At 40.0% G+C, this 22,774-nt stretch overlaps 2 protein-coding genes across 2 annotated transcripts in view; one reads left to right on the top strand and one right to left on the bottom strand.

Moving 5' to 3' along the window:
- The first annotated feature begins 3,633 nt into the window (after positions 1-3,633).
- rpe (ribulose-5-phosphate-3-epimerase) lies at positions 3,634-6,642 on the top strand. The gene is made up of 6 exons (XM_039817709.1): positions 3,634-3,809; positions 4,191-4,270; positions 4,389-4,528; positions 4,662-4,796; positions 5,855-5,941; positions 6,048-6,642. Exons 1-6 carry the CDS (start codon positions 3,688-3,690, stop codon positions 6,168-6,170), a joined length of 687 nt encoding a protein of 228 aa, XP_039673643.1. The 5' UTR covers positions 3,634-3,687; the 3' UTR covers positions 6,171-6,642.
- Positions 6,643-13,091: 6,449 nt separating this feature from the next.
- The window catches only part of igsf3 (immunoglobulin superfamily, member 3), a 71,260-nt gene continuing 61,577 nt past the window's right edge, over positions 13,092-22,774 (bottom strand). The window contains exons 7-9 of the mRNA XM_039817708.1: positions 20,826-21,236; positions 18,557-18,991; positions 13,092-17,954 (exon numbers count right to left, since the gene is read on the bottom strand). Of these exons, the coding sequence (XP_039673642.1) occupies positions 17,704-17,954; positions 18,557-18,991; positions 20,826-21,236 (1,097 nt within the window). The 3' untranslated portion in view covers positions 13,092-17,703. The remainder of the gene's footprint in view (positions 17,955-18,556; positions 18,992-20,825; positions 21,237-22,774) is intronic.

The following is a 22,774-nucleotide window of genomic DNA, read 5'->3' as shown; positions in this document are numbered from 1 at the left end:
TTATCGGAGGCTGTTTTTCAGTATGTTATTTTCAGTAGGGTCTTCATTATGCTTGGCATTGATTTACCAGATAATTAATTCAAAGTTAGTAAATGACCCACTTCAAAAGACTGTTAAACAAGTTCAAACATGTTTAATTCATGCTGCTGCGTGGCCGTTAATTAGCTACCTGTAACAGCGAAACCTAAACCTCCAGGGACACAATTGCTGATAAAGCCATAATGCCAATTTATTGAAAAAGAGCTAATACCTGGTGGAAACACTCTGAAAAAAACCCCAATATATCTATTAAGAAGCTTATTGCAACGGCTAATACAGTATGAAAATGAACACTCACTAATTTAGTAGACCTGGAATGGAATTGATTAGTCTTCATATTTTCAACAAAAGACATTGTTTAATTGTCTTCACAGATGACTGATATGCAGGAACGCATGTAACGAGAAATCCTTCATCCACAAGCTCATTAGGACCGCAAACCATACACGCCACGAAGAAGTAGAATATGTACAGTGCATATACACACTTAAGGATTTTGATTATCCAAATAAATTCTGAAAGTCTTAGCCATTAAACCTGGAAGGGCCCACCGCATACCTCTAGTAAGATGAGATGGTATTACAGAGAAGCAAGACTTCAAGCTCAATTCACAATTTAAGGCTGGTGAATCAGCTTTACACCAGTGATGACTTTATACATAATGTGCAGTATATAAAAAATAATTCATGCTACTCAAAATATTCAAGGTTTTGTTTAGGATTCATATATTGGTCATGGTGCCTGTTGAAAACATTTTTTTTTATGAATATATGTGACGGTTCAGTACTGGGTATTCTGGACTATTTTAAAGATGAGAATATGTCAACAATGAGCAATAGAGAACAGCTTGCCAGCATCCTGAAAATGAGTGTAAGTCACATTCCTGAGCTGCACTAAACCAGAAAAGGTGTCTTTAATGGGGACCTCCAGTAAGCAGAGGCCTATTTGTTCACTGAAATTATGTGCTTGGTGTTAGAGAGTTTTAGTGTAAAGGTGAAGAATGTGCCTTAGTGTCAACTGCAGGAAAAGGAATGAGTCCTTTTATAGAACAAAACACAAATGCATCAACCAGGTTGGTGCAATGCATCAATTAATTTAGCTCAAAATACTGTTTCAACTATTAAGAAGATAATTGTCGCTTAATGAGTTGTGGTAAATCTTTCTTGGGCACCCCATCAACTCTGCTCTGAAGAATCAGAGAAACACCTTTCTCTTCTGAGGACTTCTGAATGGGACAGACTTATAAAACTCAGCCCCTCTATTGCACTGGTCACAAAATGACTGTCAACGCCTGAAGCTTTTTTAATACCTTCCTCAGAGACTATTGAGGCCCCAGTTCTTTTGTGAAGCCAACTTAATCTGGCTCAGCACTACTCAAAAATCACACATATCATCTTCCTGTCTGCCTCGAGTACGCCGTGCCACCAGTGTTTCCATCATTGCATGCAGTAAATGCAAAACGTGGAGAAAACTCGTAAATGTCAGATTCTGTTTAGGCAATCTGGGTATATGAGTGTGGCTCTTTGGCTCAGCAGAGTGCTGCAGAGGTTTTTTAAAACCTCCACCATCTGCTTCTTATAAATCACAATTTACACACTCATCTTAAAAATAAATACCATTTCAGTGGACTGTGTTTAAGATGATGAAGATGACAAACAAATCATTAAAAGGAGGAACCATGTGCAGTAAAGATAATGCAAGCTTTATCTCTGAAGAGTTATAATGACACTAAACTGTAGGAGATACAATGCCATAAGTATAGGATTATGCAGAGATTATGAGACATCTGAGAAAACTTGCATTTTTCCTTATCTGGAAACTGTCCACACAAACTTGTGTCAACTAACCATACCTTAGATGATATAAATGGTATGACATCACAGTTGTGACATTATTGAATTGGGTGTAGCAGGCTAACAATGACAAACATAATAAATGGGGCAGATTTTACATTATTTAATTGCATTTAATTGTATTATTCATGACTAAAACGTTTTGTTGATAAGCATGCGATACACCGGCACTAAATATTTTGTTTAATGGAAACCTACTTGCTTGTTTTGTCTCTTTTATTGTTTGTTCATTTTTAAGTTGGGTTAAGGTAAGTTAACATGGGTAATTAAAGGCTTTTCCAATAGTAAGTCCAGACTAAATCCCAGATGTTATATCATTAAATGCCTTGTAGCACCAAGTGTGAAACATATTTTCTTCTATGCGCCCATTAAACATCTATCTGGTCATGCTGACATGTAACTATAACTATTTGCAGTGAAGGCACAGCAGAATGACAGAGACAGATGGAGGGCTGTCAAGAAGTCTGTGAAATCTCAGAGGGACGTTACTGTAAAACATGAAACCAATGGGCAAACAAAGAGTGAAAACAGAAGCAGAGAGAATGCTGGGTAATTTCAATTGAGCAAGGATTCAAAAGGTTTGGCAATTTTATACCCTTTACACCATTAAGTAAACTGTGTCCCACATTACTTAAAGTGTCCTACTTAACACAATAGGCCTAGACTGATTACAAAAACTGTATCCCATATTATCCAACAAAGTGTCCAAATCTGGTTTTTAGGTTGTGATCACAGTTGTGTTCCATGACTTCTCTGCCATTATTCTTTATCATAGTAGAGAAACACCATAACAATTGCAGTTTTGCAGGAATATGTTGCAGCTTTGTATGCAATAGACAAAAACGTTCATAAAAGTCCAATAACAAATGCTGACATGAGCTTTTATTAGCCTACTATAATCTTCTCCTCAAACAACAGCCAGTCAAAATTCTAATTAAATCCACTGTGAACGGCTGAGATGACAGTTCATTACCCCAAAGAGTTTTGCGCCATCTAGTGTCAAGAAGTAGGAAACGTCATATTTTGAAGGCGGAAGTGAGGAGTTGCATCAAGACCATAGCAGAGAATGTCTAATAAGGGGAGAACTTCCACTCTCGGGAAAATTCCGGGTTGGTACAATGGGGCTAATAGGGAGTGAGATAGGGAGTGAACAGGCTCTCCATAGACAGGCTCTGACCATACACAATATATGGAGGACCATCAAGACACCTAGAGTAAGACCGGAAGTAAGGACATTTTGAAAAACCAACATTTGAGAATGCAGGAAAACGTATTTTCAAAATTATTATCAATAAATATTCACTAAAATTATTTGACCTGAAATATAGTTGATGCAAATGTATTGCTAAAGCAAAAATAACGAATCAGTAATAATAATAATATTAATACTAATAATAATAATAATAATAATACTGTTTTTTTTGCATACCAGTGTTTGAGCGAAGAGTACAACATGTTTTCCAAATGTAGGGCAATTGTCATAAAACGTATTTTAAGACAACTGCATGAAAAGACATAGCCTATTTTAAACTTATGTCATGCTGTTTTACTGCCTTGAAAATAAGCAAATGCCTTTATGGCAAGCCCAACAATCTATCTGGCTTCTTTTTATCCTAAATACTTGTGTCAGCAGTTGTGCAGTTTAATTGACTACACATTTTGGTCGTTAGAGAGAAACTATCTGCGTTTTTTTATTTTGAAGGTTATCAGCGGAAGTTGTACCTCATGTTGTGGTTAACTCGTGTTAGCTGCATGCAGTGCAGACAGTAACAGCCATACTGTCTATGGTAACAGCATGGCTTACAGTGCGAAGATCGGTCCGTCCATCCTGAGCAGCGACCTGTCCTGTCTGGGCAGCGAGTGCGTGCGGATGATGGAGTGCGGGGCAGATTACCTGCACCTCGACGTTATGGACGGGTCAGTTTATTAGTTAAGCTAAGCTAGCATGCTAACGACTAGCAAGCTGATTGAAAGTTCAGTGCGTGAGAGCTAAAGTTGGCTAACATCAACAAGCTAAGCTAGCGTGCCAGAAGTTAAGCTTAGTAAACCAATATTTATGTAAGTGGATTTTTCTGGCTTAAGTATGTCAATGAAGAGGCTTTCAAAAACCTCAGGGTGTCAAACATTATAACGGCTTCCACGTCTTAACAACAGACTTCCTCCTTCTGCCTGCTGGTTTAGTCATTGTTTACCTTCCTCTACACTTATGCAAGGCGTTTGTTTGCAATTGTTGATGCAAGACGAGATAATTTCACCACAGCCGTCAAGTTTAATGTCTGTTTTTGTTGCCCTTTTAAGGCACTTTGTCCCAAATCTCACATTTGGACATCCCATGGTAGAGTGCCTCAGGAAGTCAGTAGGCCAAGACCCTTTCTTTGGTGAGACAAGACCCATCCCCAAACATATGCTAGACTTACCTTAACCCACTTATCCCATTGCATTGAGTCATGAATGCCTCTGCTATGTCCAGTACTGAGACAGTATTATTTGTTGCAGACATGCACATGATGGTGTCTCGGCCAGAGCAGTGGGTGAAGCCCATGGCTGCAGCAGGAGCCAACCAGTATACGTTCCACATAGAGTCCACCACCAACCCTGGTAACCTCATCAAGGAGATAAAAGAGAGTGGCATGAAGGTGTGAAGACAATGCTGCAAAGCAGAATAGCTATAGTGTGCAAAATATGAAATATTGGCATCAGCTACAAACATCAGTGCTGAGCCAACTGTATTTTATATATCTTCATACTAACACTGTGTGAGTTTTGTAGGTGGGTTTGGCTATAAAGCCTGGTACTACTGTTGAAGAGCTAGCACCCTGGGCTAACCAGATCGACATGGCTCTGGTCATGACTGTTGAACCTGGCTTTGGAGGGCAGAAGTTCATGGACGACATGATGCCCAAGGTAAGAACAAACCACAGGTACAGAGGAAAAAACAGGAACCTTACACACAACTTCAACAACATAGATACAGTGCTATTTTGATACATAGGCAGAGATACATAATGACATGCAACCTACTGATTTGATGTTGTGCTGCAGAAAAAGACCAGGGATCAAGTTAAATAAATCACCAATATGGCATATTTTTTTGCTTTTCCCTAATATACACTATATCACCAAAATTGTTAATAGAAGAGCATGTACCAAAAGTGCAGCGCATTGACAACAATACAGCTGTTTGCACATTGTGCCGCACCTTAGTGGAGACTATTAACCCAACAAGCATGCTATCGCATTATGAAGAAAACATAAACAACCTTTGTGAGAAAAATAAACAAACTACTAGCCAATTATTTTTTAGCCACTGGAGTTACAGATGCGTGCTCCATTCATTGCATCTAAAACAGTTGTAGATTACATAAGTACTCTGTAAAGGTTTACTTTCACAGTGATTTGAGGCTCAAGTTCCATACAAGTTTCTATTAAACCACAGAAGTACACACAATTATATTACATAAGTAGTAAATAAAAATGAGTTTAAGTTTCAGTGCTCTTTTCTCTGTGTCTCCTTATCTTTTTAATCACAATTAGGGCAGTTAAATGTCTATACCAGTTCACATCCCAGGTAGAAGCACTTGTTCACCAAAGCGTAGTAGTTTTGTCTGACATTCAAATTTAGTCCAGAGGGTGCTTCTAATTTAACCCGCAGCACTGCATCTCTTTTTGTAGTCCCGCTAATATCTGAAAAGTATGTTGTGCAGGTTTCGAGCTCTTTGTTTTATTTCAATCAGGAGAGACTTTGTTTGCAGATATGCAAAAATATTTATCGTACAACTGTATAATAAAATGTAGAGTTGTAATGCTGTGATTGGCCCTTGAATTTCGTGGCCAAGTCTGATTAGTTTAACTGAAAGTATCGCTTCTAAACAGCTGATTTGATTTAAGAAGAAAGAGTAGTGATTGGGTTAGTGACGTCTTCCTGAAAGAATTTGCGCTGAGCTTCATTTCTGTGTATCCAGGTGAGCTGGTTAAGGAGTCAGTTTCCTTCATTAGACATTGAAGTAGATGGAGGAGTCGGCCCTGACACCATTCACAAATGTGCAGAGGTAAGGAATACGAAAACACAAATCGCTCTAATAAAATAAACCCCTTCAATTCAAATTCAGTTTTGTGAGTTTTTTTGCAGTAAGTGAATGCTTATGTTTGCTCCAGGCAGGAGCCAACATGATAGTGTCAGGCAGCGCTGTGATAGGCAGCGACGACCCTCGTTCTGTCATCTCTCTCCTGCGCACCGTGGTGGCCGAAGCAATCCAGAAACGTTCGCTGGACCGCTGAGCTGTCCTCTTTGTGACACCCTACCTGCCCGTTCCAGCAACACAACTCAACTTCCACACAGCCACTGGAACAGACTCAAAATGGACATTTCTGGGTTTGAGGTCAGGGTTCACGGTCAGAGCATGGGGCTGGTGGCCAAATCCAAATCACTTTGATGTGAGTGAAGCTGAACTGTGCCTCCTACAAAAATTTTTGAACTTCATTCTGTCCTGCCACAATCTCCTCTTTTGAACAGTTAACTCAAAGTGAGTCTTATCTCAGCATGGGGATAACCATTTCGAGACTGGAGCTGAGGTGATGCTTACTTCACATCTGTAAACATTCCTGAATATTGTTTGACACAGTCTTAAGTGTAAATTAGTCATGGAAATAAAATGGTCCAAGGAGCACTGTGTTTGGAATATCTTCAGTTTTGCAAGTCATTTTCCGAAATCATGTATCATACTTCATTAAACAAATGTTTTCGCTCTTTTCCCTGTTTTGTTGAAATGAACCATTCACAACTTGCTACGCTACTGAGCATAAATAATGTACGCTTATAAATTTCTTGAGATTTTGGTTTTGCAGATTAAAAAGACTTCAATGGCTGACCTATTAAACATACTGAATTAAGCCCGTTGATCTTTTACATTTAGCTTGGCAAATGCAGTACACACTGCTACAAATTCTCACTGATGTGGTGGTACACCTACTGTCCAGTTTTGTTTTAATTATGAGGTAAAACTATGAGAATATATCCCTTGTAAGATGTCTTTACAAAGGGAGGCATACAATATTTGTGATAATGAAAAACAAATATGCATGATTTTAGACATTTCTACATAATCAAAAACAATCATTAAATATCAAGACATAACCTTAGGTGCAACCAGAAGATATGTAAGAAAACAGTAAACATGTAATCTGCAAGAATATCAAATGCAGTGGTGGAGTACTCAAGTATTAAACTTAAATACACTTTTGATGTACTTAGTAATTACATTTTATATGACATTTCAGAGGAAACTATTGCACATTTTACTCCACTATATTCATTTAACAGCTATAGTTACTAGCTACTTAGCATGTTAAGAATTTACATGGATATTCATTTTGAGAAAATGAGGCATTGTTGTAAATTAAAATTTCCCAACCAGTATGTAAAGCAAATAAATGATCTCCACTTTGACCGAATACATCAATAAACGTACACATCATCAGTAATAAGACTCCAATAATATTATCTATGATATAGCAACACTCCCAGGGGCCTTTTATGATGAGTACATTATGCTTTGATTTACTTTTACTTAAGACTTTGAATGTTTGATATTAAAATATATATAAACCAAGTGTGTTACTGACTTTTTCCTTTTTCATACACTAGATGGCGAGTCTGGACAAAGCCTTAATAGGGGGATTCTATATGTAAGCAATCATACAGTATAATTAAGTTGCAAGCATATATGATTAATTTGTAAGCATGAACAATATTTTAAACAGCTGTAGATTAGAAACACATTGTAATCTATAATGTAGTCAGTCCTGTAGTGTGAACAGCACGGCAGATAATTGGCTACAGAATTAGCGCTTCTGTAGAGTGGTTACTTGAAACTTAACTGTACTGTCTGTCTAACGTATGTGCATATTGACTCTACTGTTTAAACTTTAGCACTTTTTCTCAGAAAGTTGGGTCATGTGCAGTAGTGGTGCCACCGACCATTTAATCGTAATATAAAGAAATGCACGGTTGTGAGCAGGATGCGTTTTCAGGAATCTTTTGTAATATTGCATTTGTTGAGCCAGACTGAGCTATAGAATCCTTTTCCCGAGAACACCCAGAAAGACTAAAGACATGCAGTACCTCTCATCTCTTTCTGTGCTGCAAGATTTCCTCCTGTCAATGAGAATCACTCATGACATACTTCAAACTGCAAGCAGCTCGTTTTTAATAATGCAGCATATGTCTTGGAGGCAATTCACAGACCAGTTGAAATATTGATGCCTGAAATCTGTATTTTGGTTTCAACTTCACATATAATGGCAGATGATGTCATCTTTGCTTATCCCATCATTGTATATGTGATAGAGAGGTTTATATAGAGCGTGTGTATGTGACGAGAGAGTTTGTGTGTAATACATGCGTTTGTACATCGTGAGGGAATCTCCTGTGACCGATTTGTGTTCTAATACATGATGACAGGCGTTTTGTATGCGAGCGTCCCTGCCGTCTGGCAAAGACAGGGACACAAGGGAGCAGTCGGCACCTACACATGCTCCACACTCCTTTAACCATGTCACAGTATCATTATTAGTTAACTGACAGTTTGTCTCTCCAGATTACCTTCCACTGTTTACACACCATTTGTTGATTTATGATTAAACTACAATGCAGAAAGAGAAATATGAGCAGCAGCGATGGTGACAATGAAAGAGTTAGTGTAAAGACTCTATACTCCTCTAGACTATAGAGCAGGGGTCCTTAACATATTTTAGGCCAGGGACCCCTTAACTGAAAGAGAGAACCCCCTACTGCATATATTGTATACAATTGAGTTTCATATTAAACTAGGCCGAATGGATGAAAATAAATGGTTATTATTCATACTTTCAAACATTCATCATGTTTTAACGTTAGACATACATTTGGAAGGCACAGTGAATCCTTAAGCTTAACTGTTTTGACTACCATAGTGGCTATCTTACCTATAGTAAGCTTATCTTCAATTTGCTATTAATATGTAGCAGTGAGAGACACATGCTGGGCCCTAACTTATACATCAAAGTCACTCATGAGAGACTTCCTGCTCTGTGACAACCATATCCACAGGTACTGTCATTTACGTTTAAAAGCAATAATAGATGGGGGATGGCAGGGACAGAAAGTACAATGGACCGGTAACAATCAGCACTTAGCCTTTCCTCCTGATTACATGTGGGAATCGCCTACATCTTGTGTATGTATTGGAAAAAAAGAGAATACACACACACAGGGTAGAAAGACAGAGAGAGAGACGATATTGAAAGTCCCGAAAAAATTTTACACCAAAAATGAGTCAGACAGCCATCATGTGGAGTTTTTGATCTTCAGAGTACTGCCATGAGGGAATGTCTCAGTCCCTGGCGGAGGTGTTGTGCAGACTTCAACAGAGTATCACAGGTTGTACAAGCACACAGTGAAGGCGGTCACATCACTGCACAGCAGGTCTCTCCAAAGGCTGCGTTTATAGACCGCAGGGGCTACTACTCACCCACCACAGGAAGACACAATACTACAGGGAACAGCTACATTTGAGTAGGTGTAAAATTCACATCTGGAAACTTTACACCGGGATCCACCAGCATTCTGATACCAGTATCCTTAACCATATTCATGATCATGAGAGATAAATCACTGAATGAGGAACACTTGTATATCGTATTACGTCAAATATTCAACAGGTTCATACAAAGATACTTTTTGAACTAGCCGTTCGTCCGAGGGGAACATGGTTTGTACATTTCCTCCCTTTTTTTCTCTTACACTTTCTGCTGCTGTTCATTTTGTTCCATCTATTCCCTTCTGCATTCTCTTTGCCTCCATGGCCTACCCTTCCCCCTTTCTGGGATCATTATATAGTAGAATCATATCTTTCTACTTCTCTCCTCATCTTGAGCACTAAAGGCACATTAGTGAACTTGCTTTGCCTTCTCCTGCTCATTCATAATTACTTGGCTTCCCACAGGACAACAAGATGCATATCGCTGATTAGCTTGCTGTTGATACCACCTTTACTTATACATAAAGGGCTCATCTGATTGAGTGTGCATAGTCTTATTAACAATTAAAAAACAACTTGCTTAGAATAATATTACAAAAGATCTCTTTGCTTTGCCCTGCAGCAAGGTAGGCTACTGTACAGTACTGTATGTGATGGATAACAGCTCTGATTCTCAATAGAGGGTGCAGGGGCAGCTATCTGCCCAGCTGTATAAACTACCTGAAGGCATATTCTGTTGTGCCTATACTGTATGATGAGCTTATCCGTTCTTACAGATGGTAATTATTCATTTGCATGTATGGAAGTGATACTATAGCAACAACTCTGCTTAGCAGGTCTAGGAGGGATTCAAGGAAATGAAAGTCAGTACTCCATCCTATTAGATGTACAATATATCAAATCCAGGTTTTTAAAGATGTGGCTATGGAAATGTTGGATGGCCGTCCACTTTGGTGCAGACTGAAATTTCTTAACAACTATTGGATAGATTGCAATTGATATGTTGTACAGAAATGAACGGTTCACAGACCATGAATGTTATTCTGACTTTGATTATCGGACTCCTCCTCTAGTGCCACCATTATACAGTAGGTTGACATTTGTGGTTTTTAGTGAAATGTCTCAACAACAATTGGATGGATTGCCATGGAATCTGGTACAGAAATTCATGTCCCCCTCATGGTGGATTGCAATAACGGTCGATCCCTTAACTTTTCATGTAGCACAATTATCAGGTAAAAATTTTTATTTGTTCAATACTTTGGTTTTGCCTGCAAAACTAATTTCCCATCAACCTGCTGTACTTTGTGTTTGGTGTTGATTAGCAAATGTTAGCATGCTATCACACTAAACTAATTTGTTGAACTCATTAAACATAACTGCTTAACATCAGCATGTTAGCGTTGTCATTGTGAGCATGTTACCATACTAATGTTAGCATTTAGCTAGATACAGCCTCACAGAGTCCGTAGCATGGCTGTTGACTCTCTGGTTTCAAAATGCCTCAGGACTAGTATCTTTCTTCCCTCCTGTTCACTGAAGGTACATGTTAAACTACTTCTGGTACAGTACACACACCCTTGGTTAGTGAAAAGTCCTACGTGCATTGACCAAGGTTGAGATAAGCATTAGTAGAAAAGGTCATGACAAAATGGCCCTGGCAAAATTTCCCTAATAAATTATGCATTTTAGCAAGGCCGTCCCACCTATCAGGTATATAAATGCTCATTTAGAGTCTCACTAAAACAAATAAATGCCTGGAACAGTTAATTAGCTCTACATCTGAATCTACAGGCTTTCACAGGGCCGCAGAGAATAAAGAGACTAAATGCAGAAGTCCCGGGGGAGCGTTGCCGTAGTAGCAACCTTAGCATCGGTTTATTCCATCTTAGGCAGAGCCCGTGGAAGTACACACACAATTTTTGTGTTTATGAATTATGGATCAAGTGAGAATATTCCAGTGTGTGTCAGTTGTGTGTTTGTACATTTGTGCATGTTTTTTAATGAATGATGTGGGACCATTCATGTTTTTGTTATTTTTATGTCAGTAGCCTAGGTGTCTTGTGTGCTTTGTGCTCCATGTGAATCATGTAATTCAGTTTCCATGATTATCACTCAGCACTCTTTTTTTAAAATTACTTTTGGTGCATTATTCGAGAGACAATTTGTGTATTAACAAGATTCCCTTAGCTGTTCTTATTGACTCACACTTAGATCACAGTGAGTCATACCACACAAAGCAATGTGGAATCATACAAAGGTGAGTGGAACGAGCTGTGCTGTACAAGCTGTTCATTTTGCAGCTCTCCCTCCCTTATGTCTTCAACTCCAAGAGCAGAACATATACATATACATAGTGGATGCGGAGCATTGTGTTTGTAAGTCAACATGTTTTTGTACCAATCTTCATGGATTTGTCTCTCTGTCCTTTTTATGATGCTTCCAAGCTCACCACAGTGAAAGCAGGAGAAGTCCGACCTGTCCTTACTTTCTCTTTAGCGCTTTCTCTCTCACTGGTAATAAATCATAATCTATTTGCCTGACTGCTGCCCTGCTGCTCTGGATCGTTAAGTACTGTCTGCCCATGTGTGCCCTCTGGTGTCTGCATCCATGTTGGCGAAGACTATGGATCTGTGATTGTTGCTTACTTTTATGCAAAACAGATATTTCCTCATAGGGTGTGTACTTGGGAAAATGGAGACATAGAACAAAAATCAGGGGGAAAGTGGGACAGGCAGATTGTGCTCAAAGGGGAAGGATTCAGTGTTTGGGTTTTTTGCATCCTGTGAAGTTGTGACAGAGCTGGCGGACAATAACATGAGCAGTGTGCCTGCTATCAGTGTGCCTGCTATCAGCACTAGCAGCATCAATAGATCTTTGAATTTGGGGGCTCTTTCAGTTAAGACAGATTGTTTTGTCGACCAAAAGGTCTTTTAGGGTAACCTACATGCATCACATCCCAGAAAACAATCCAGTAACTCCACAAGCAAACACCAAACTATGATTTTTCTTCCAGTGAATGAGGTATTTCCTACGTGGCACCATGATTTATGGGATGGGTGGCAGCATTTGTTCTTGGGTTTCTTGGGTATGCTTAAATCAATATAAGTTAATATGAATTCATGGGAGACAGAGTCAGAGAGAAGTTTATGAATGCCATGGACTGGTGGAAGCAGTGGACTGCAGTTTACTGCTGAGTGAGTGAATGTGTGTGTGTGTGTTTAAGAGAGAGGGAGGAAGAGTGAGCAAGTCCATCTGCATTGGATAAATTATAAATGGTGAGATGGGATTTGCTGAGGCTGTCAAAAAAGTGCCTCAAAAAACTTGCAGGAGGCCCTCTAAGCATCATTTATCCTCTGACATGCTGACCCAATCCTTCTCTCTCCCCCTCTCAAACACACACACACACACACACACACAGACCCAACTGAGCATGCAGTGTAAATAAACACTCACGTTGTTGAGGGGCTCAGAGGTCAAAATCCAACACCAACTCAACAAGATTCTTAGCCTGCCACCTGCATGGCATTACGTTCACGGTAAATGCAAAACTAGATAGTTGGGAAGGGTGCTGTTAGTATTTTAGCACATCATGGTTTTTGTGAGAAAACTGGATCGATGTGTTGTTTTAATCTACTCTAAATACTGCAAAATGCATAAGGTTGGAAAGAAAACAGGAAGATGCACTGAATGTATTTTATTGCAATATACTGACAATAGCAAAGTGCCTTTTTAATGGTCACGATGGCAACTATTTGATAGAATAACAAATGAAGAAAAAAACAAACCATGGTCATATAAAAATACATCACGGAAATTAAAGCATCACTGGCTGAACTGAAAACATCACTACAAACTATCTTACACCTAAATCTGGAGCCAGCACACAGCCAATACATGCAGCCCTCAAAACGCAGCTACAACACTGTCGGAAACATTCAGAGGAATCTTGGGAGGCAGCTATTGATGGTATTGATATTATTACTACAAAAAAACACCATTCAGAGTTTGACTGTACAGCTCCAATGATGGTGGCGGCGCTGTGACATCACACACCACTCCCTGCACTTCCTGACTCAAATCTAGAAAGATGAAATTAATTTTGCATGATTTAAGTGTAGGATTATGTGATTTACAGACTGAAGCTGAAGCAGCTGTTTAGTGCACCATTTACACAACCTGCATCTCTGGGAATGTTCAAGATTTATAAAAGGCAATCATTCAGTCAACAAACACACTCCTTAATTTGTTTGTTTTGCTTATTAAAAACTGAAAACAGCTCCCTATTAACATTTACTGCCAATGCAAATGCAAGTCACACAAGACCTTTTCAACAGCTCCATCAATTATTCCTGATGATACTCTGGCCAGAAAATGCACAGCATGGCATTCCTGCTTTTTCAGTTTTGATATATATACTTGAACTAGCATCACATCAAATAGCAACAGGAGGCTAAAGACAGTTTATAATGGAAAAAGAGAGGTAGTCCACACACTGAATCTTGGTATTTAATGTGGCATAATTTCGATCACCAAGGTCTTTGATAGGCAAACACCCATGTGTGTGAAAAATAGGCGATATATATACAGAGAAACCTCCAACTCCAATGAGAAGATCACAATAACTAAAACACACTCATTTTTCTCATGCACAATCACAATATTGTACGTATTTCCTTCATTGTACATTTGTCAAAAATGTGTATTATACAGTGTGTATATATTATATATATATATATATATATATATATATATATAGTTTCTGTATATAGTGGATCATTGTTTGGCTTTTGAAATTTATTTTATGTATCATGTGTTCTTGTATTTGGAGTTGTTCTTTTTAGTTTTTCTCTGGATGTTTGCTTGACAAAGACTTTGATGGTCGAAATATTGCCTCATTAATATTTGTAATATTTTGTGCATGTACCACTTTTCTTTTTCCATTGGGTGCTGCTTTAGTCCGACACCTTGTACTCCAAGAAAACACTTGCAAACACATGGTTAATGAGTAGACTGGCAGCTAATCGATCGCCTTTACTTTGTAGACACTGATCAATCTAGTTGTAGCTGAACTTGCTGCACGTGCATCACATTTCACAACTCCCCTGACTAAACAGCACCAGCCTTACTCCACATGGAATAGTATGGTCTACTTGAAATGGGCCCGTTACCTTGAAAAACAGTAAAGAAAGTTGTAATCCCAGAACTGGGTGACTTGTGTCAGTATCAGCTACGTACTTTTGGCTTTCTTTGACATAAATCTGTTTAATGAAGTGCTGCATAAAAGCAAAGCATTAAAAAGACAATATGAGAAATAACATCCATTACAATCCCAACAACACCCATTCTTGAAATAGATTACTTTCATAAATTGTATAAAAAAGTGGATGTAGCCTCCAGTTCTGAAAAGTGAAGTCAATGCGGGAGTGCCTTAAACCTGGATTCTTTCTAATGGCCAGCAAGGGGCGACTCCTCTGGATAAAGAAAAAAATCTGATTTGATGAAGTCTATGAGAAAATAACCCTACTTCTCACGTGAGATATTACCTCAGTAAACGTTTCCGAATGAGTTCATGGTCTCAATCCCTAGTTTCAAGTCTTCCTCAATACAGCATTATGCTTATTTTGTAAATGATGGTCTTATTTAGAGTCAATTTCGACAATAAAGCAGGGCATGCTTTAGGGCGTGGCTACCTTGATTGACTTGACTTGTCGCTACCATGCCAACCTCTCAATCAGGACAGAGGCTAAGCAATGCACATCTATTGCATTGTGTACATTAAAATAGCCGTGAAGTTATTTTTGGGTGAGGTTTGTATTTTCGTGTTAGAACTTTGACCCTCTCACTGTTTTCAATTCATGAAAGTTAATTGTAACATTTGGGCGCATTAACATTTCTTGCTCAGCGTTTGGTTGTAAGTAGTCAACTGTTAAGTCAATTTTGTTTAAAGCCTGTTTTTCAATTGCCAAAATTAGCATCCCAATTAATAGGTTAATGTGAGTTATGGATGCTCCAGCGTTAGCTGATAACTTAGCTCCCTCTCATCCAAATACGTCACTTCTGGCTACACAGTCGAAATGCCAGACTCGAGGCTTCAAAACGGTAGTCCACAAACCAATGGGTGACGTCATGGTGGCTACTTTCACTTCTTTTATAGTCTATGATTACTTCACAGGTTTCAAGGGCATGTGGAATTGGTAGGCAAACATTGTACATGACGAGGGACCGGGCTTTGTGTTGACTCTTGGCTCAGGAAGTTGGTGGTGGTGGGGGCACTGCTCTGTCACACAAACACAATGCTCAAAGAGTTCAAAATTTAAAAAACATCAAGATTCCTCCTGCAATATTGTCATGCAATATACATGTTGACACGATCGATTGAGACAACAATGTCAAGTTTTTCAAGAGTTTTCATGTCCAGTCTGGCAGTGAAAGGGTTAGGCCCAGGTTGGGTAAAGGATTTCATACATCTCCTGGTTGTTGCATTCCAGGGAAGGTGACACAGATTTTCAACCCTTCTGCCTTGCATCAGGAGAGCTGAGGATGATGCCTTCAGCTAGAATCCATGATTAGAAGACGTTTTAACAGTTCGGTTTCAGCCGTCTTTGATCAAACATTCTACCTAGGTGTTACATCACATTTCACTAAATAAACTCGACCCAAGCAAAAAGCATTAAGTGAATTAATTTTTGTGACTCGTCTGTTCAACTATTGTACATGTAAAGCCACAGTCATTTTCATTATAGGTATAGATATGCAGTGTTTTGACACTGACCAAACTTGACAATCTGGTATGAAATGCTACAGACTGCAATGCGCAGGACAAATCTAGCATTTCTACATCTACCACATTGCCAACACACAGGCTATTGACATAAACTGCTTGGTGCAGTTGCCTGGCAACACAAGACCACAGTTCTTAGAGAATTTCAAAGCAAAAAGAAAATCTTACAAAGCTATGCAAAGTAGTAAAAAACAATAAATAGAAAAATATTTAAAATAAACACAAAAGTCAAGCGTTTTGCCCCCGCCCATCAATTTGTTTTCTTATAATGTGCAGATAACATTTTTAAAGTGTTTTACTACACATCTACACATTAGTAATCTTCAGTGTGGCTCTTAAAAAAATCTAAATAATTTAAAAAAAACTAAAATATGCATCTTTTGATATCCTTTAAAAACTGGACGAAGTGGTCATACTGGGCAACTTAAAGAAATGTGCAAGAATTGAATTTGTGTAATTTAAGCAGGACAATTCAACTGATTTAAGGGGAGTGAAAAATTGCCCTTTTGCCCTAAAGTCCCATAAACCCACAGCAGGAGGTAAGCAGACATATTTACAATCCGCTTCAAAAACCAATCAGCTTTCCCACTCTCTTTAAAACTTCAAACATTAGCTGCAGAGAACAGCGTGGAAATAAGTAGGTCTTGGCACTCAAAAAAATCCCTCATGTCAGTGTACTTATATCCTCAGCAGGAGAGAGCTGTTCATTTACTTTCCATCATTTCCAATGTTCCTCCATCTCTTTCTCTTGTTGTCCGTTTCTGGAGAGGAGGAGGATAGAGGAGAAGAGCGGAGCAGTCTCTCGCTAAGACCAGAGTGTCTGGCAGTGTTTAAGTGGACCTGTTTCTGTCTGCCAAGGCAAATTCATTGTGGAGGCAGGTGGGCCAACACACATCCTCACTTAGGACATAGACTTGTGTGTCCTTGCCTTTGTCTCTATCCAGGCTGGCAACCAAGTCATCAGCTACGGAGTCAGCGGGCGCAAAGAATCACTATGGCAACCAACATAGTGGGCCAGGCTGTGGCTGCTCTTGGATCAGTGCGGAGACTGTTTTGGCATCCACTCAGTGCTGGAATTGAATATAGAGTTCCTTCTCTTAAATGTTATTCCAGGATCGGCCAATGATCTCATGTGTGCAGTTTTTTTTTTCTCTTTTAAAAAATAGACAAATATTCAGAGTAAAACAAAACAAAATGCAGCTATGAGTTTCACAGAAAACAAAAATGAGAGGCTCATGATGCGCTCATCCTTCATTTCGCACTCACACAATTAATCGTGCTAACATGGCACACCCATTCTAGTGTATACATACACACACACACACACACACACACAGTTGTTAACGTATAACAGGCAGCCACCAGGGTAGTTGTTAAAGTGATCAACTGATTGACTAATTCAACACAGCAGTGAACGACAGTAAGGTCTGAAGGTGGAGTCCAGATCTGCTCCTTGGCATTTTGTTGGCTGGATCCACGATGTGCGCGGGGCAGAGGGAAGGACCCTCGCTTAGTCAACAGAGCCAGGGTGCAGGCTGAGTGCAGGTGGGTCCAGACAGGTGGGAGAGTAACTTAGGTGAGGTTCTTTAATCCACAGGAGGGGGGCGCCATTCTTGCCTTCTTGACTCTTGCTGTTGTTGCGGCTCTTGTAGCGCACTAGCAGTACGGCGATGAGGAGGATGCCGAAGATGGGGAAGGGATAAAAGAAGACGAAGTAGAAAAGGGATTCATTGGAGCACACCACTGACTGGAGGTTGGACACTGTTGACAGAGAATAGACATATCAAAGTTTTTCACAGATGCATAAGCCTTATTGTAAATTAGAAAAAAAAACTACAGACTGAAATTGTATTTTCATGACTCCTTTAGCATATATAATGCACTTCTTACAGTTGTGATATTCGTCTAGTAGTTGACATTGGTGAATCAATCAGTTTGACATCTTTAGATCAAAGCATGGCTTTTGACACCATTAATCGCTTAGCTTTACTGCTTAACAGTGGGTGTCCATCTCTGGCTCTGCTTTTAACTGAGCTTGTTCTTATCTTTAAAATAAATGCTGCAAGTGGGGAAGCAAGATCATCCAAGGATGACATATAGAGTACCTGAGAGCTCCTTAATTGACTCATAATATTCTCTAGTTACATATACTATAACACAGAGGACCTATTAGGATTGGGATATATGACAATATACACTGTGAAACATCTAAAGAAGCCACAGTTAATTACATCAAAGGCTCCCCAGTCTTAAAATTGCCAGTATAATATTAGAAGACATCCATTTATACAAGTATAGTTTTGTCACAGTGTTTTCACCTGCATTTAGAGAAGCTTAAAAGATTTAGTTAATTAAGGACTTACCTTGTTGCATTACATTCACGATAGTGAAGCCAGAGTTGTTGGTGGCCAGGCGGTACCACGCATTGCGAGGGTTGAGCAGCCACTCCTCTACATGGCAGTAATATCGGCCCGCGTCTGTCGGCCGCGCTCCTTGAATGGTCAGGCTGTACTGGTCAGAGGTCATCCTCTCAAACTGCAGGCGGGAATTTGGCCCCGGCTCCTCTTTGGGGCTGCAGTTTCCATTTCCGAAAACGGCGTCATGGCCGATGGAGAACACACACTCTCTCTCTTCCTCACCTGGCTCATCGTCCTCGTCTTCGGAGCGCTCCACATACCAGGACACAGAGAAGCGGGAGTCTCGGGACGACTGGGAGGGAATGCTACAGCCCAGTCGGATAGAGGCAGACTCTTCCACTGTCACGTTTGACTCCAATTCCTCCACCTGCAGTTGAATCTCTGCGGAGGTTCAAGAAGATAAGAAAGAGAAACAGATGGGGGTGTAAAAGTGGAAATGTATTTAAATGTACTGTATTTCTTGGGGCTAAGCACTAGAGCACCAAATCACAATGTTTAATATACATGAAATGTGTTTTTTCAAGAATCTACAGTATTTGAATTAGATGCTGAGATGAGGAGTTGATTCATTGATTAGTTAATAATTGATAGCATCTATTTTGATAATCGATTACTTATTTGAGTCATTTTTTAAGCAAAAATGCAAAACATTTGCTGGTTTAAACTTCTCAAATGTGAGGATTTTTTGTCCGTTATGATAAACATCTGAACAGCTCTGTGTTTTGGACTGTTGTTCAGACAAAACCAGCGATTTAAATATGTCAACTTGGCCTATGGGAAATTGTGGTTCAACACCACAAAATGGCAGATAGGGACACCAAACTTTCAAAATGTATAAACAAAAGACGAAAATAAATAAATCCCACAGTGCTGCCCAGAGCTATCACCGGTCTTTCAGCTTTCCAGCAAGGTTAGATCTTACCCCAAGGCCAGCGTGTCTGTATGGGTATGCTACAACCCCCTAGGGGTGGTACAATGACCCAGTTTCACTGCAGTTAAAAAAAAAAAAAAGATGGCAGTGAGGACCTGTCTAGCTTGGGCTTCTCTCACACAGTTTGGAATTATCTTCTTGTTAAAGCAAAACGAGAAGCAGAAAAGACAGCAGGAGAGCAGCAAAAAAAGGCGAGTGCTGGCACACATCTCCTCTCATCTCTCCTCCCGACAGGCAGATTTCTGGATGGCTTCCTAGGTGAATGTATTTTTTAGCACCTTAATGAATATCCATGATGTTTATACAGCATATTCTATTAATCGTATGTAGATCTTTATGTATAATTAAAAGTAAAAATCTATATGGTTATGTAAAATATACTTTATCTTCCTCAGTAAGTGTTAAATATTAACCGTCCCCTGGTGAGCTTCAGCAATGTGTTAACTTTTGCGGTGAGACCAAAGTATAAAACAAATCAGTGCTTTACACAAAGTGCACATATCTCTGCATTTGTATGGCTGCTGCAACTCAATTAATTGTTTGAGCAGTGTCAGCTTCACTGTCTTCATAAAATATAAGCCGCTTCCTTGCCTACTGTGTGACCAGACGTTTTGATCCTCACGTTCTATTTGGACAGATGCCATGCCAGGGATTTCACTCTGCATTATAAACACGACACCTGGCAGATGAACAGTGCTCTCGGAGACGTCTGAGAAAAGTCACCTTCAGCTGGTTTGTGAAATAGATTCATACAAAAAAAAGGGTGTGTCAAGGATGGGTTGTTATTATTTATTTTCATTTGGGGGCATGGAGTTTGATTGCAATTGATATGGGCTAAGGGGAAATTCAGTCAAGGACAGAAAAAGTGAGATGTGTGTACTTAAGATTACTGTCATGAGGCAAGATGTCAGGGTTAGGGTGGCAGTAGGTAAATCATGGTTTTGAGCGCTCTCAAAGTTTTTAAGTACTGGACAAGAGGATTAGATTCTCCATCTGAGCCAGGCTCTGCCCTCTGGCATATGACAGCTGGCATGACTTCAACCTATTTTTTTGCCACCTGAGCTCAGCCCAGGGCAGGTGTAAGGTCATCAGAGTGAGGCGGCCTTGAGCTGAGCATGTGGGAGGTAAGGTGAGAGTAAAGCAATTTGGGAGGGGGAGTAAACAATGTTAAACTGGTCTAAAGCAGGACAGCATGTGGAGCGAAATTGGCAGCTGCTGCTTCCCTGCAGTGGGAATAAATAAGCATTTTGTTTAAGACAACAGCAGTTCTGACAGCTTGCTCACCTGGCTGTCTGACCAGAACCTGTGTGAACCCCGAGGACTCCCTGGAGAGACGATACCAGGCTCCATCTGGGTCATTCAGCCACTCTTCCACCAGGCAGTAGTATGTCCCAGAATCGCTGTTCTCTGCCCTGTTCAGCGTCAGCACATAGAGACGGGGGGACAGCCTCTCAGCCTGCACTCGGCGTCGCAGTCTCTCTTCGTCTGCGTAGGCGCCATACTCAAATGCCCCCGAGCGTTCAATTCGCAGAAGGAGCTCATCGGCTTCTGACCCGGTCGCACGCCTCACGTACCACAACACAGCATGCTGGGAGTCCTGGCTGGTCTGTGAGCTGATGGAGCAATTGATCCTGACGCGACTGTCCTCCAGGTACACCTGAGACTGGTTGGTCTTTTGTACTCGCAGCTTGCTCTCTGCAAAGAATTAGGAGAGAGAGGGTGGTTCAGTAGGGAAGGAAAAAGAGCAGACATTCACTCATTACTTTGGGTGCAGGTGTGAGCGCTGGTGACAGGTACACAATGCAATTTTTGTTTTGTGACAGACAACCTATAGCTGGCTGGGTTTATTTCTGGTGGCAGCAGGGCAGGAAAAGATAGTGGTGTGTGGGTGGGTGAAGGAAGTGACAAAGAGAAATAAAGAAATACGAGGGAAAGGAAAAGGAGGAAGAAATGTCAGACTAATCAAAGCTGAGGGGATGGTAGGTCTGCTGGTATCAAAGTAGAAATGTAAGCTAAGATGCAGAACAGCAGAAGAGACAAGGGTGAATGAGAGGGAGGTGGATTGTAAAGTTGGGCTGTGGATATTATTAGGTAAGATACAAGACAAAAGCAAGGCAGGGGGTCTGACAGTCTGCCAAAAGAGGAGGAAAGAGAAGGAACACATTTTTATAAAGTCAAGTAAGGATGGGAAGAGAGCATATAGGAGAGGGAGGAGAGGATAGAGAGGTGTGACTGAGATGCCAGGAAGAAGCTGAAAGCTGCCCTGAGTGCTGTGACAGGATTGGTTACAGTGACATCGGTTGTGGGATAGGATTAGCTGCAGGTACATCGGGTCTGACCACGGCCAGGGCCCCACTGTCAAAAGCTTGGGGGGAGGATTAGTTCAGTACAGAGCATGTAGAAAACACACATAGCCCTAAAATTATATGTATAAAAACACTGGATCACAAAGCAAAAATAATCACACCATACAATTTTCAAGCGTGATATGTATATCGATATCATGCCATAGTGAGGATATGTCTCAAACAAACATAATGTCAGGGGTATTTACCTGCATTCAAAGAAGACCACACAGCTTCAATGTCGAACAATTCCACAGGTGTGGTGCACCTCTTTCAGCAAATTGAACAATCTTAACCTAAACAATAATTTGATTGGTAGCACTTCCTAGCGTTGGCAGTGCACACTGACAGTGAGCCAAGAGTTGTTTGTTGGCTGAGCCCAATTTGGGGAAACAAATTCCCTTAATTGATCTCAGTAGCAGACATGCAACTGAAGAATGTCATTTTGCCACCCCTTCCCACCAAAATGAGAGAGGATTACCTATTTTCAGATCAGAGCACAGATGTTTGCCAGAATTGTCCAAATAGCATCAGCTGGTTTGTGAATGTACACGACAACCAATAAATACATAAAACACCTTTTCTATACAAGTTTGCACAAGAAGCCCATCAAAAGCAGCTTTTGATACAATTAATTATATGTAAGTTGGTACAAACAAATTTACTTCAAGACAAGTACCAGAAGCTTTCACCAAATGCTCACTCAGATTCATACTCACGTATTCTTTACTCAGACTGGAGATGTGAATGCATTTTATGTAGGCAAGCATCTTGTACTGCTTGTGCTTAGACAATTTTAGCTTCTTTTGTCAAATGAAAAAAGGGTTTTGTAGAAAAATGTATCAGAAAAAGTATTGTTTTGTGATTGACAAATTTCAAACGATATCT

The sequence above is a fragment of the Perca fluviatilis genome, chromosome 12, assembly GCF_010015445.1.
Source record: "Perca fluviatilis chromosome 12, GENO_Pfluv_1.0, whole genome shotgun sequence".
NCBI classification, from domain to species: domain Eukaryota; kingdom Metazoa; phylum Chordata; class Actinopteri; order Perciformes; family Percidae; genus Perca; species Perca fluviatilis.
The sequence above is the reverse complement of the archived record's forward strand: the minus strand, read 5'-3'. Positions and strand labels throughout refer to the sequence as shown.

Excerpts from the sequence above, each read along its gene's own strand:
- rpe (XM_039817709.1), top strand. The coding sequence starts at position 3,688 with ATGGCTTACAGTGCGAAGATCGGTCCGTCCATCCTGAGCAGCGACCTG. Across the intron at positions 4,271-4,388 it reads AGGCCAAGACCCTTTCTTTG|ACATGCACATGATGGTGTCT; the intron begins GTGAGACAAGAC and ends TATTTGTTGCAG. Across the intron at positions 5,942-6,047 it reads CCATTCACAAATGTGCAGAG|GCAGGAGCCAACATGATAGT; the intron begins GTAAGGAATACG and ends TGTTTGCTCCAG.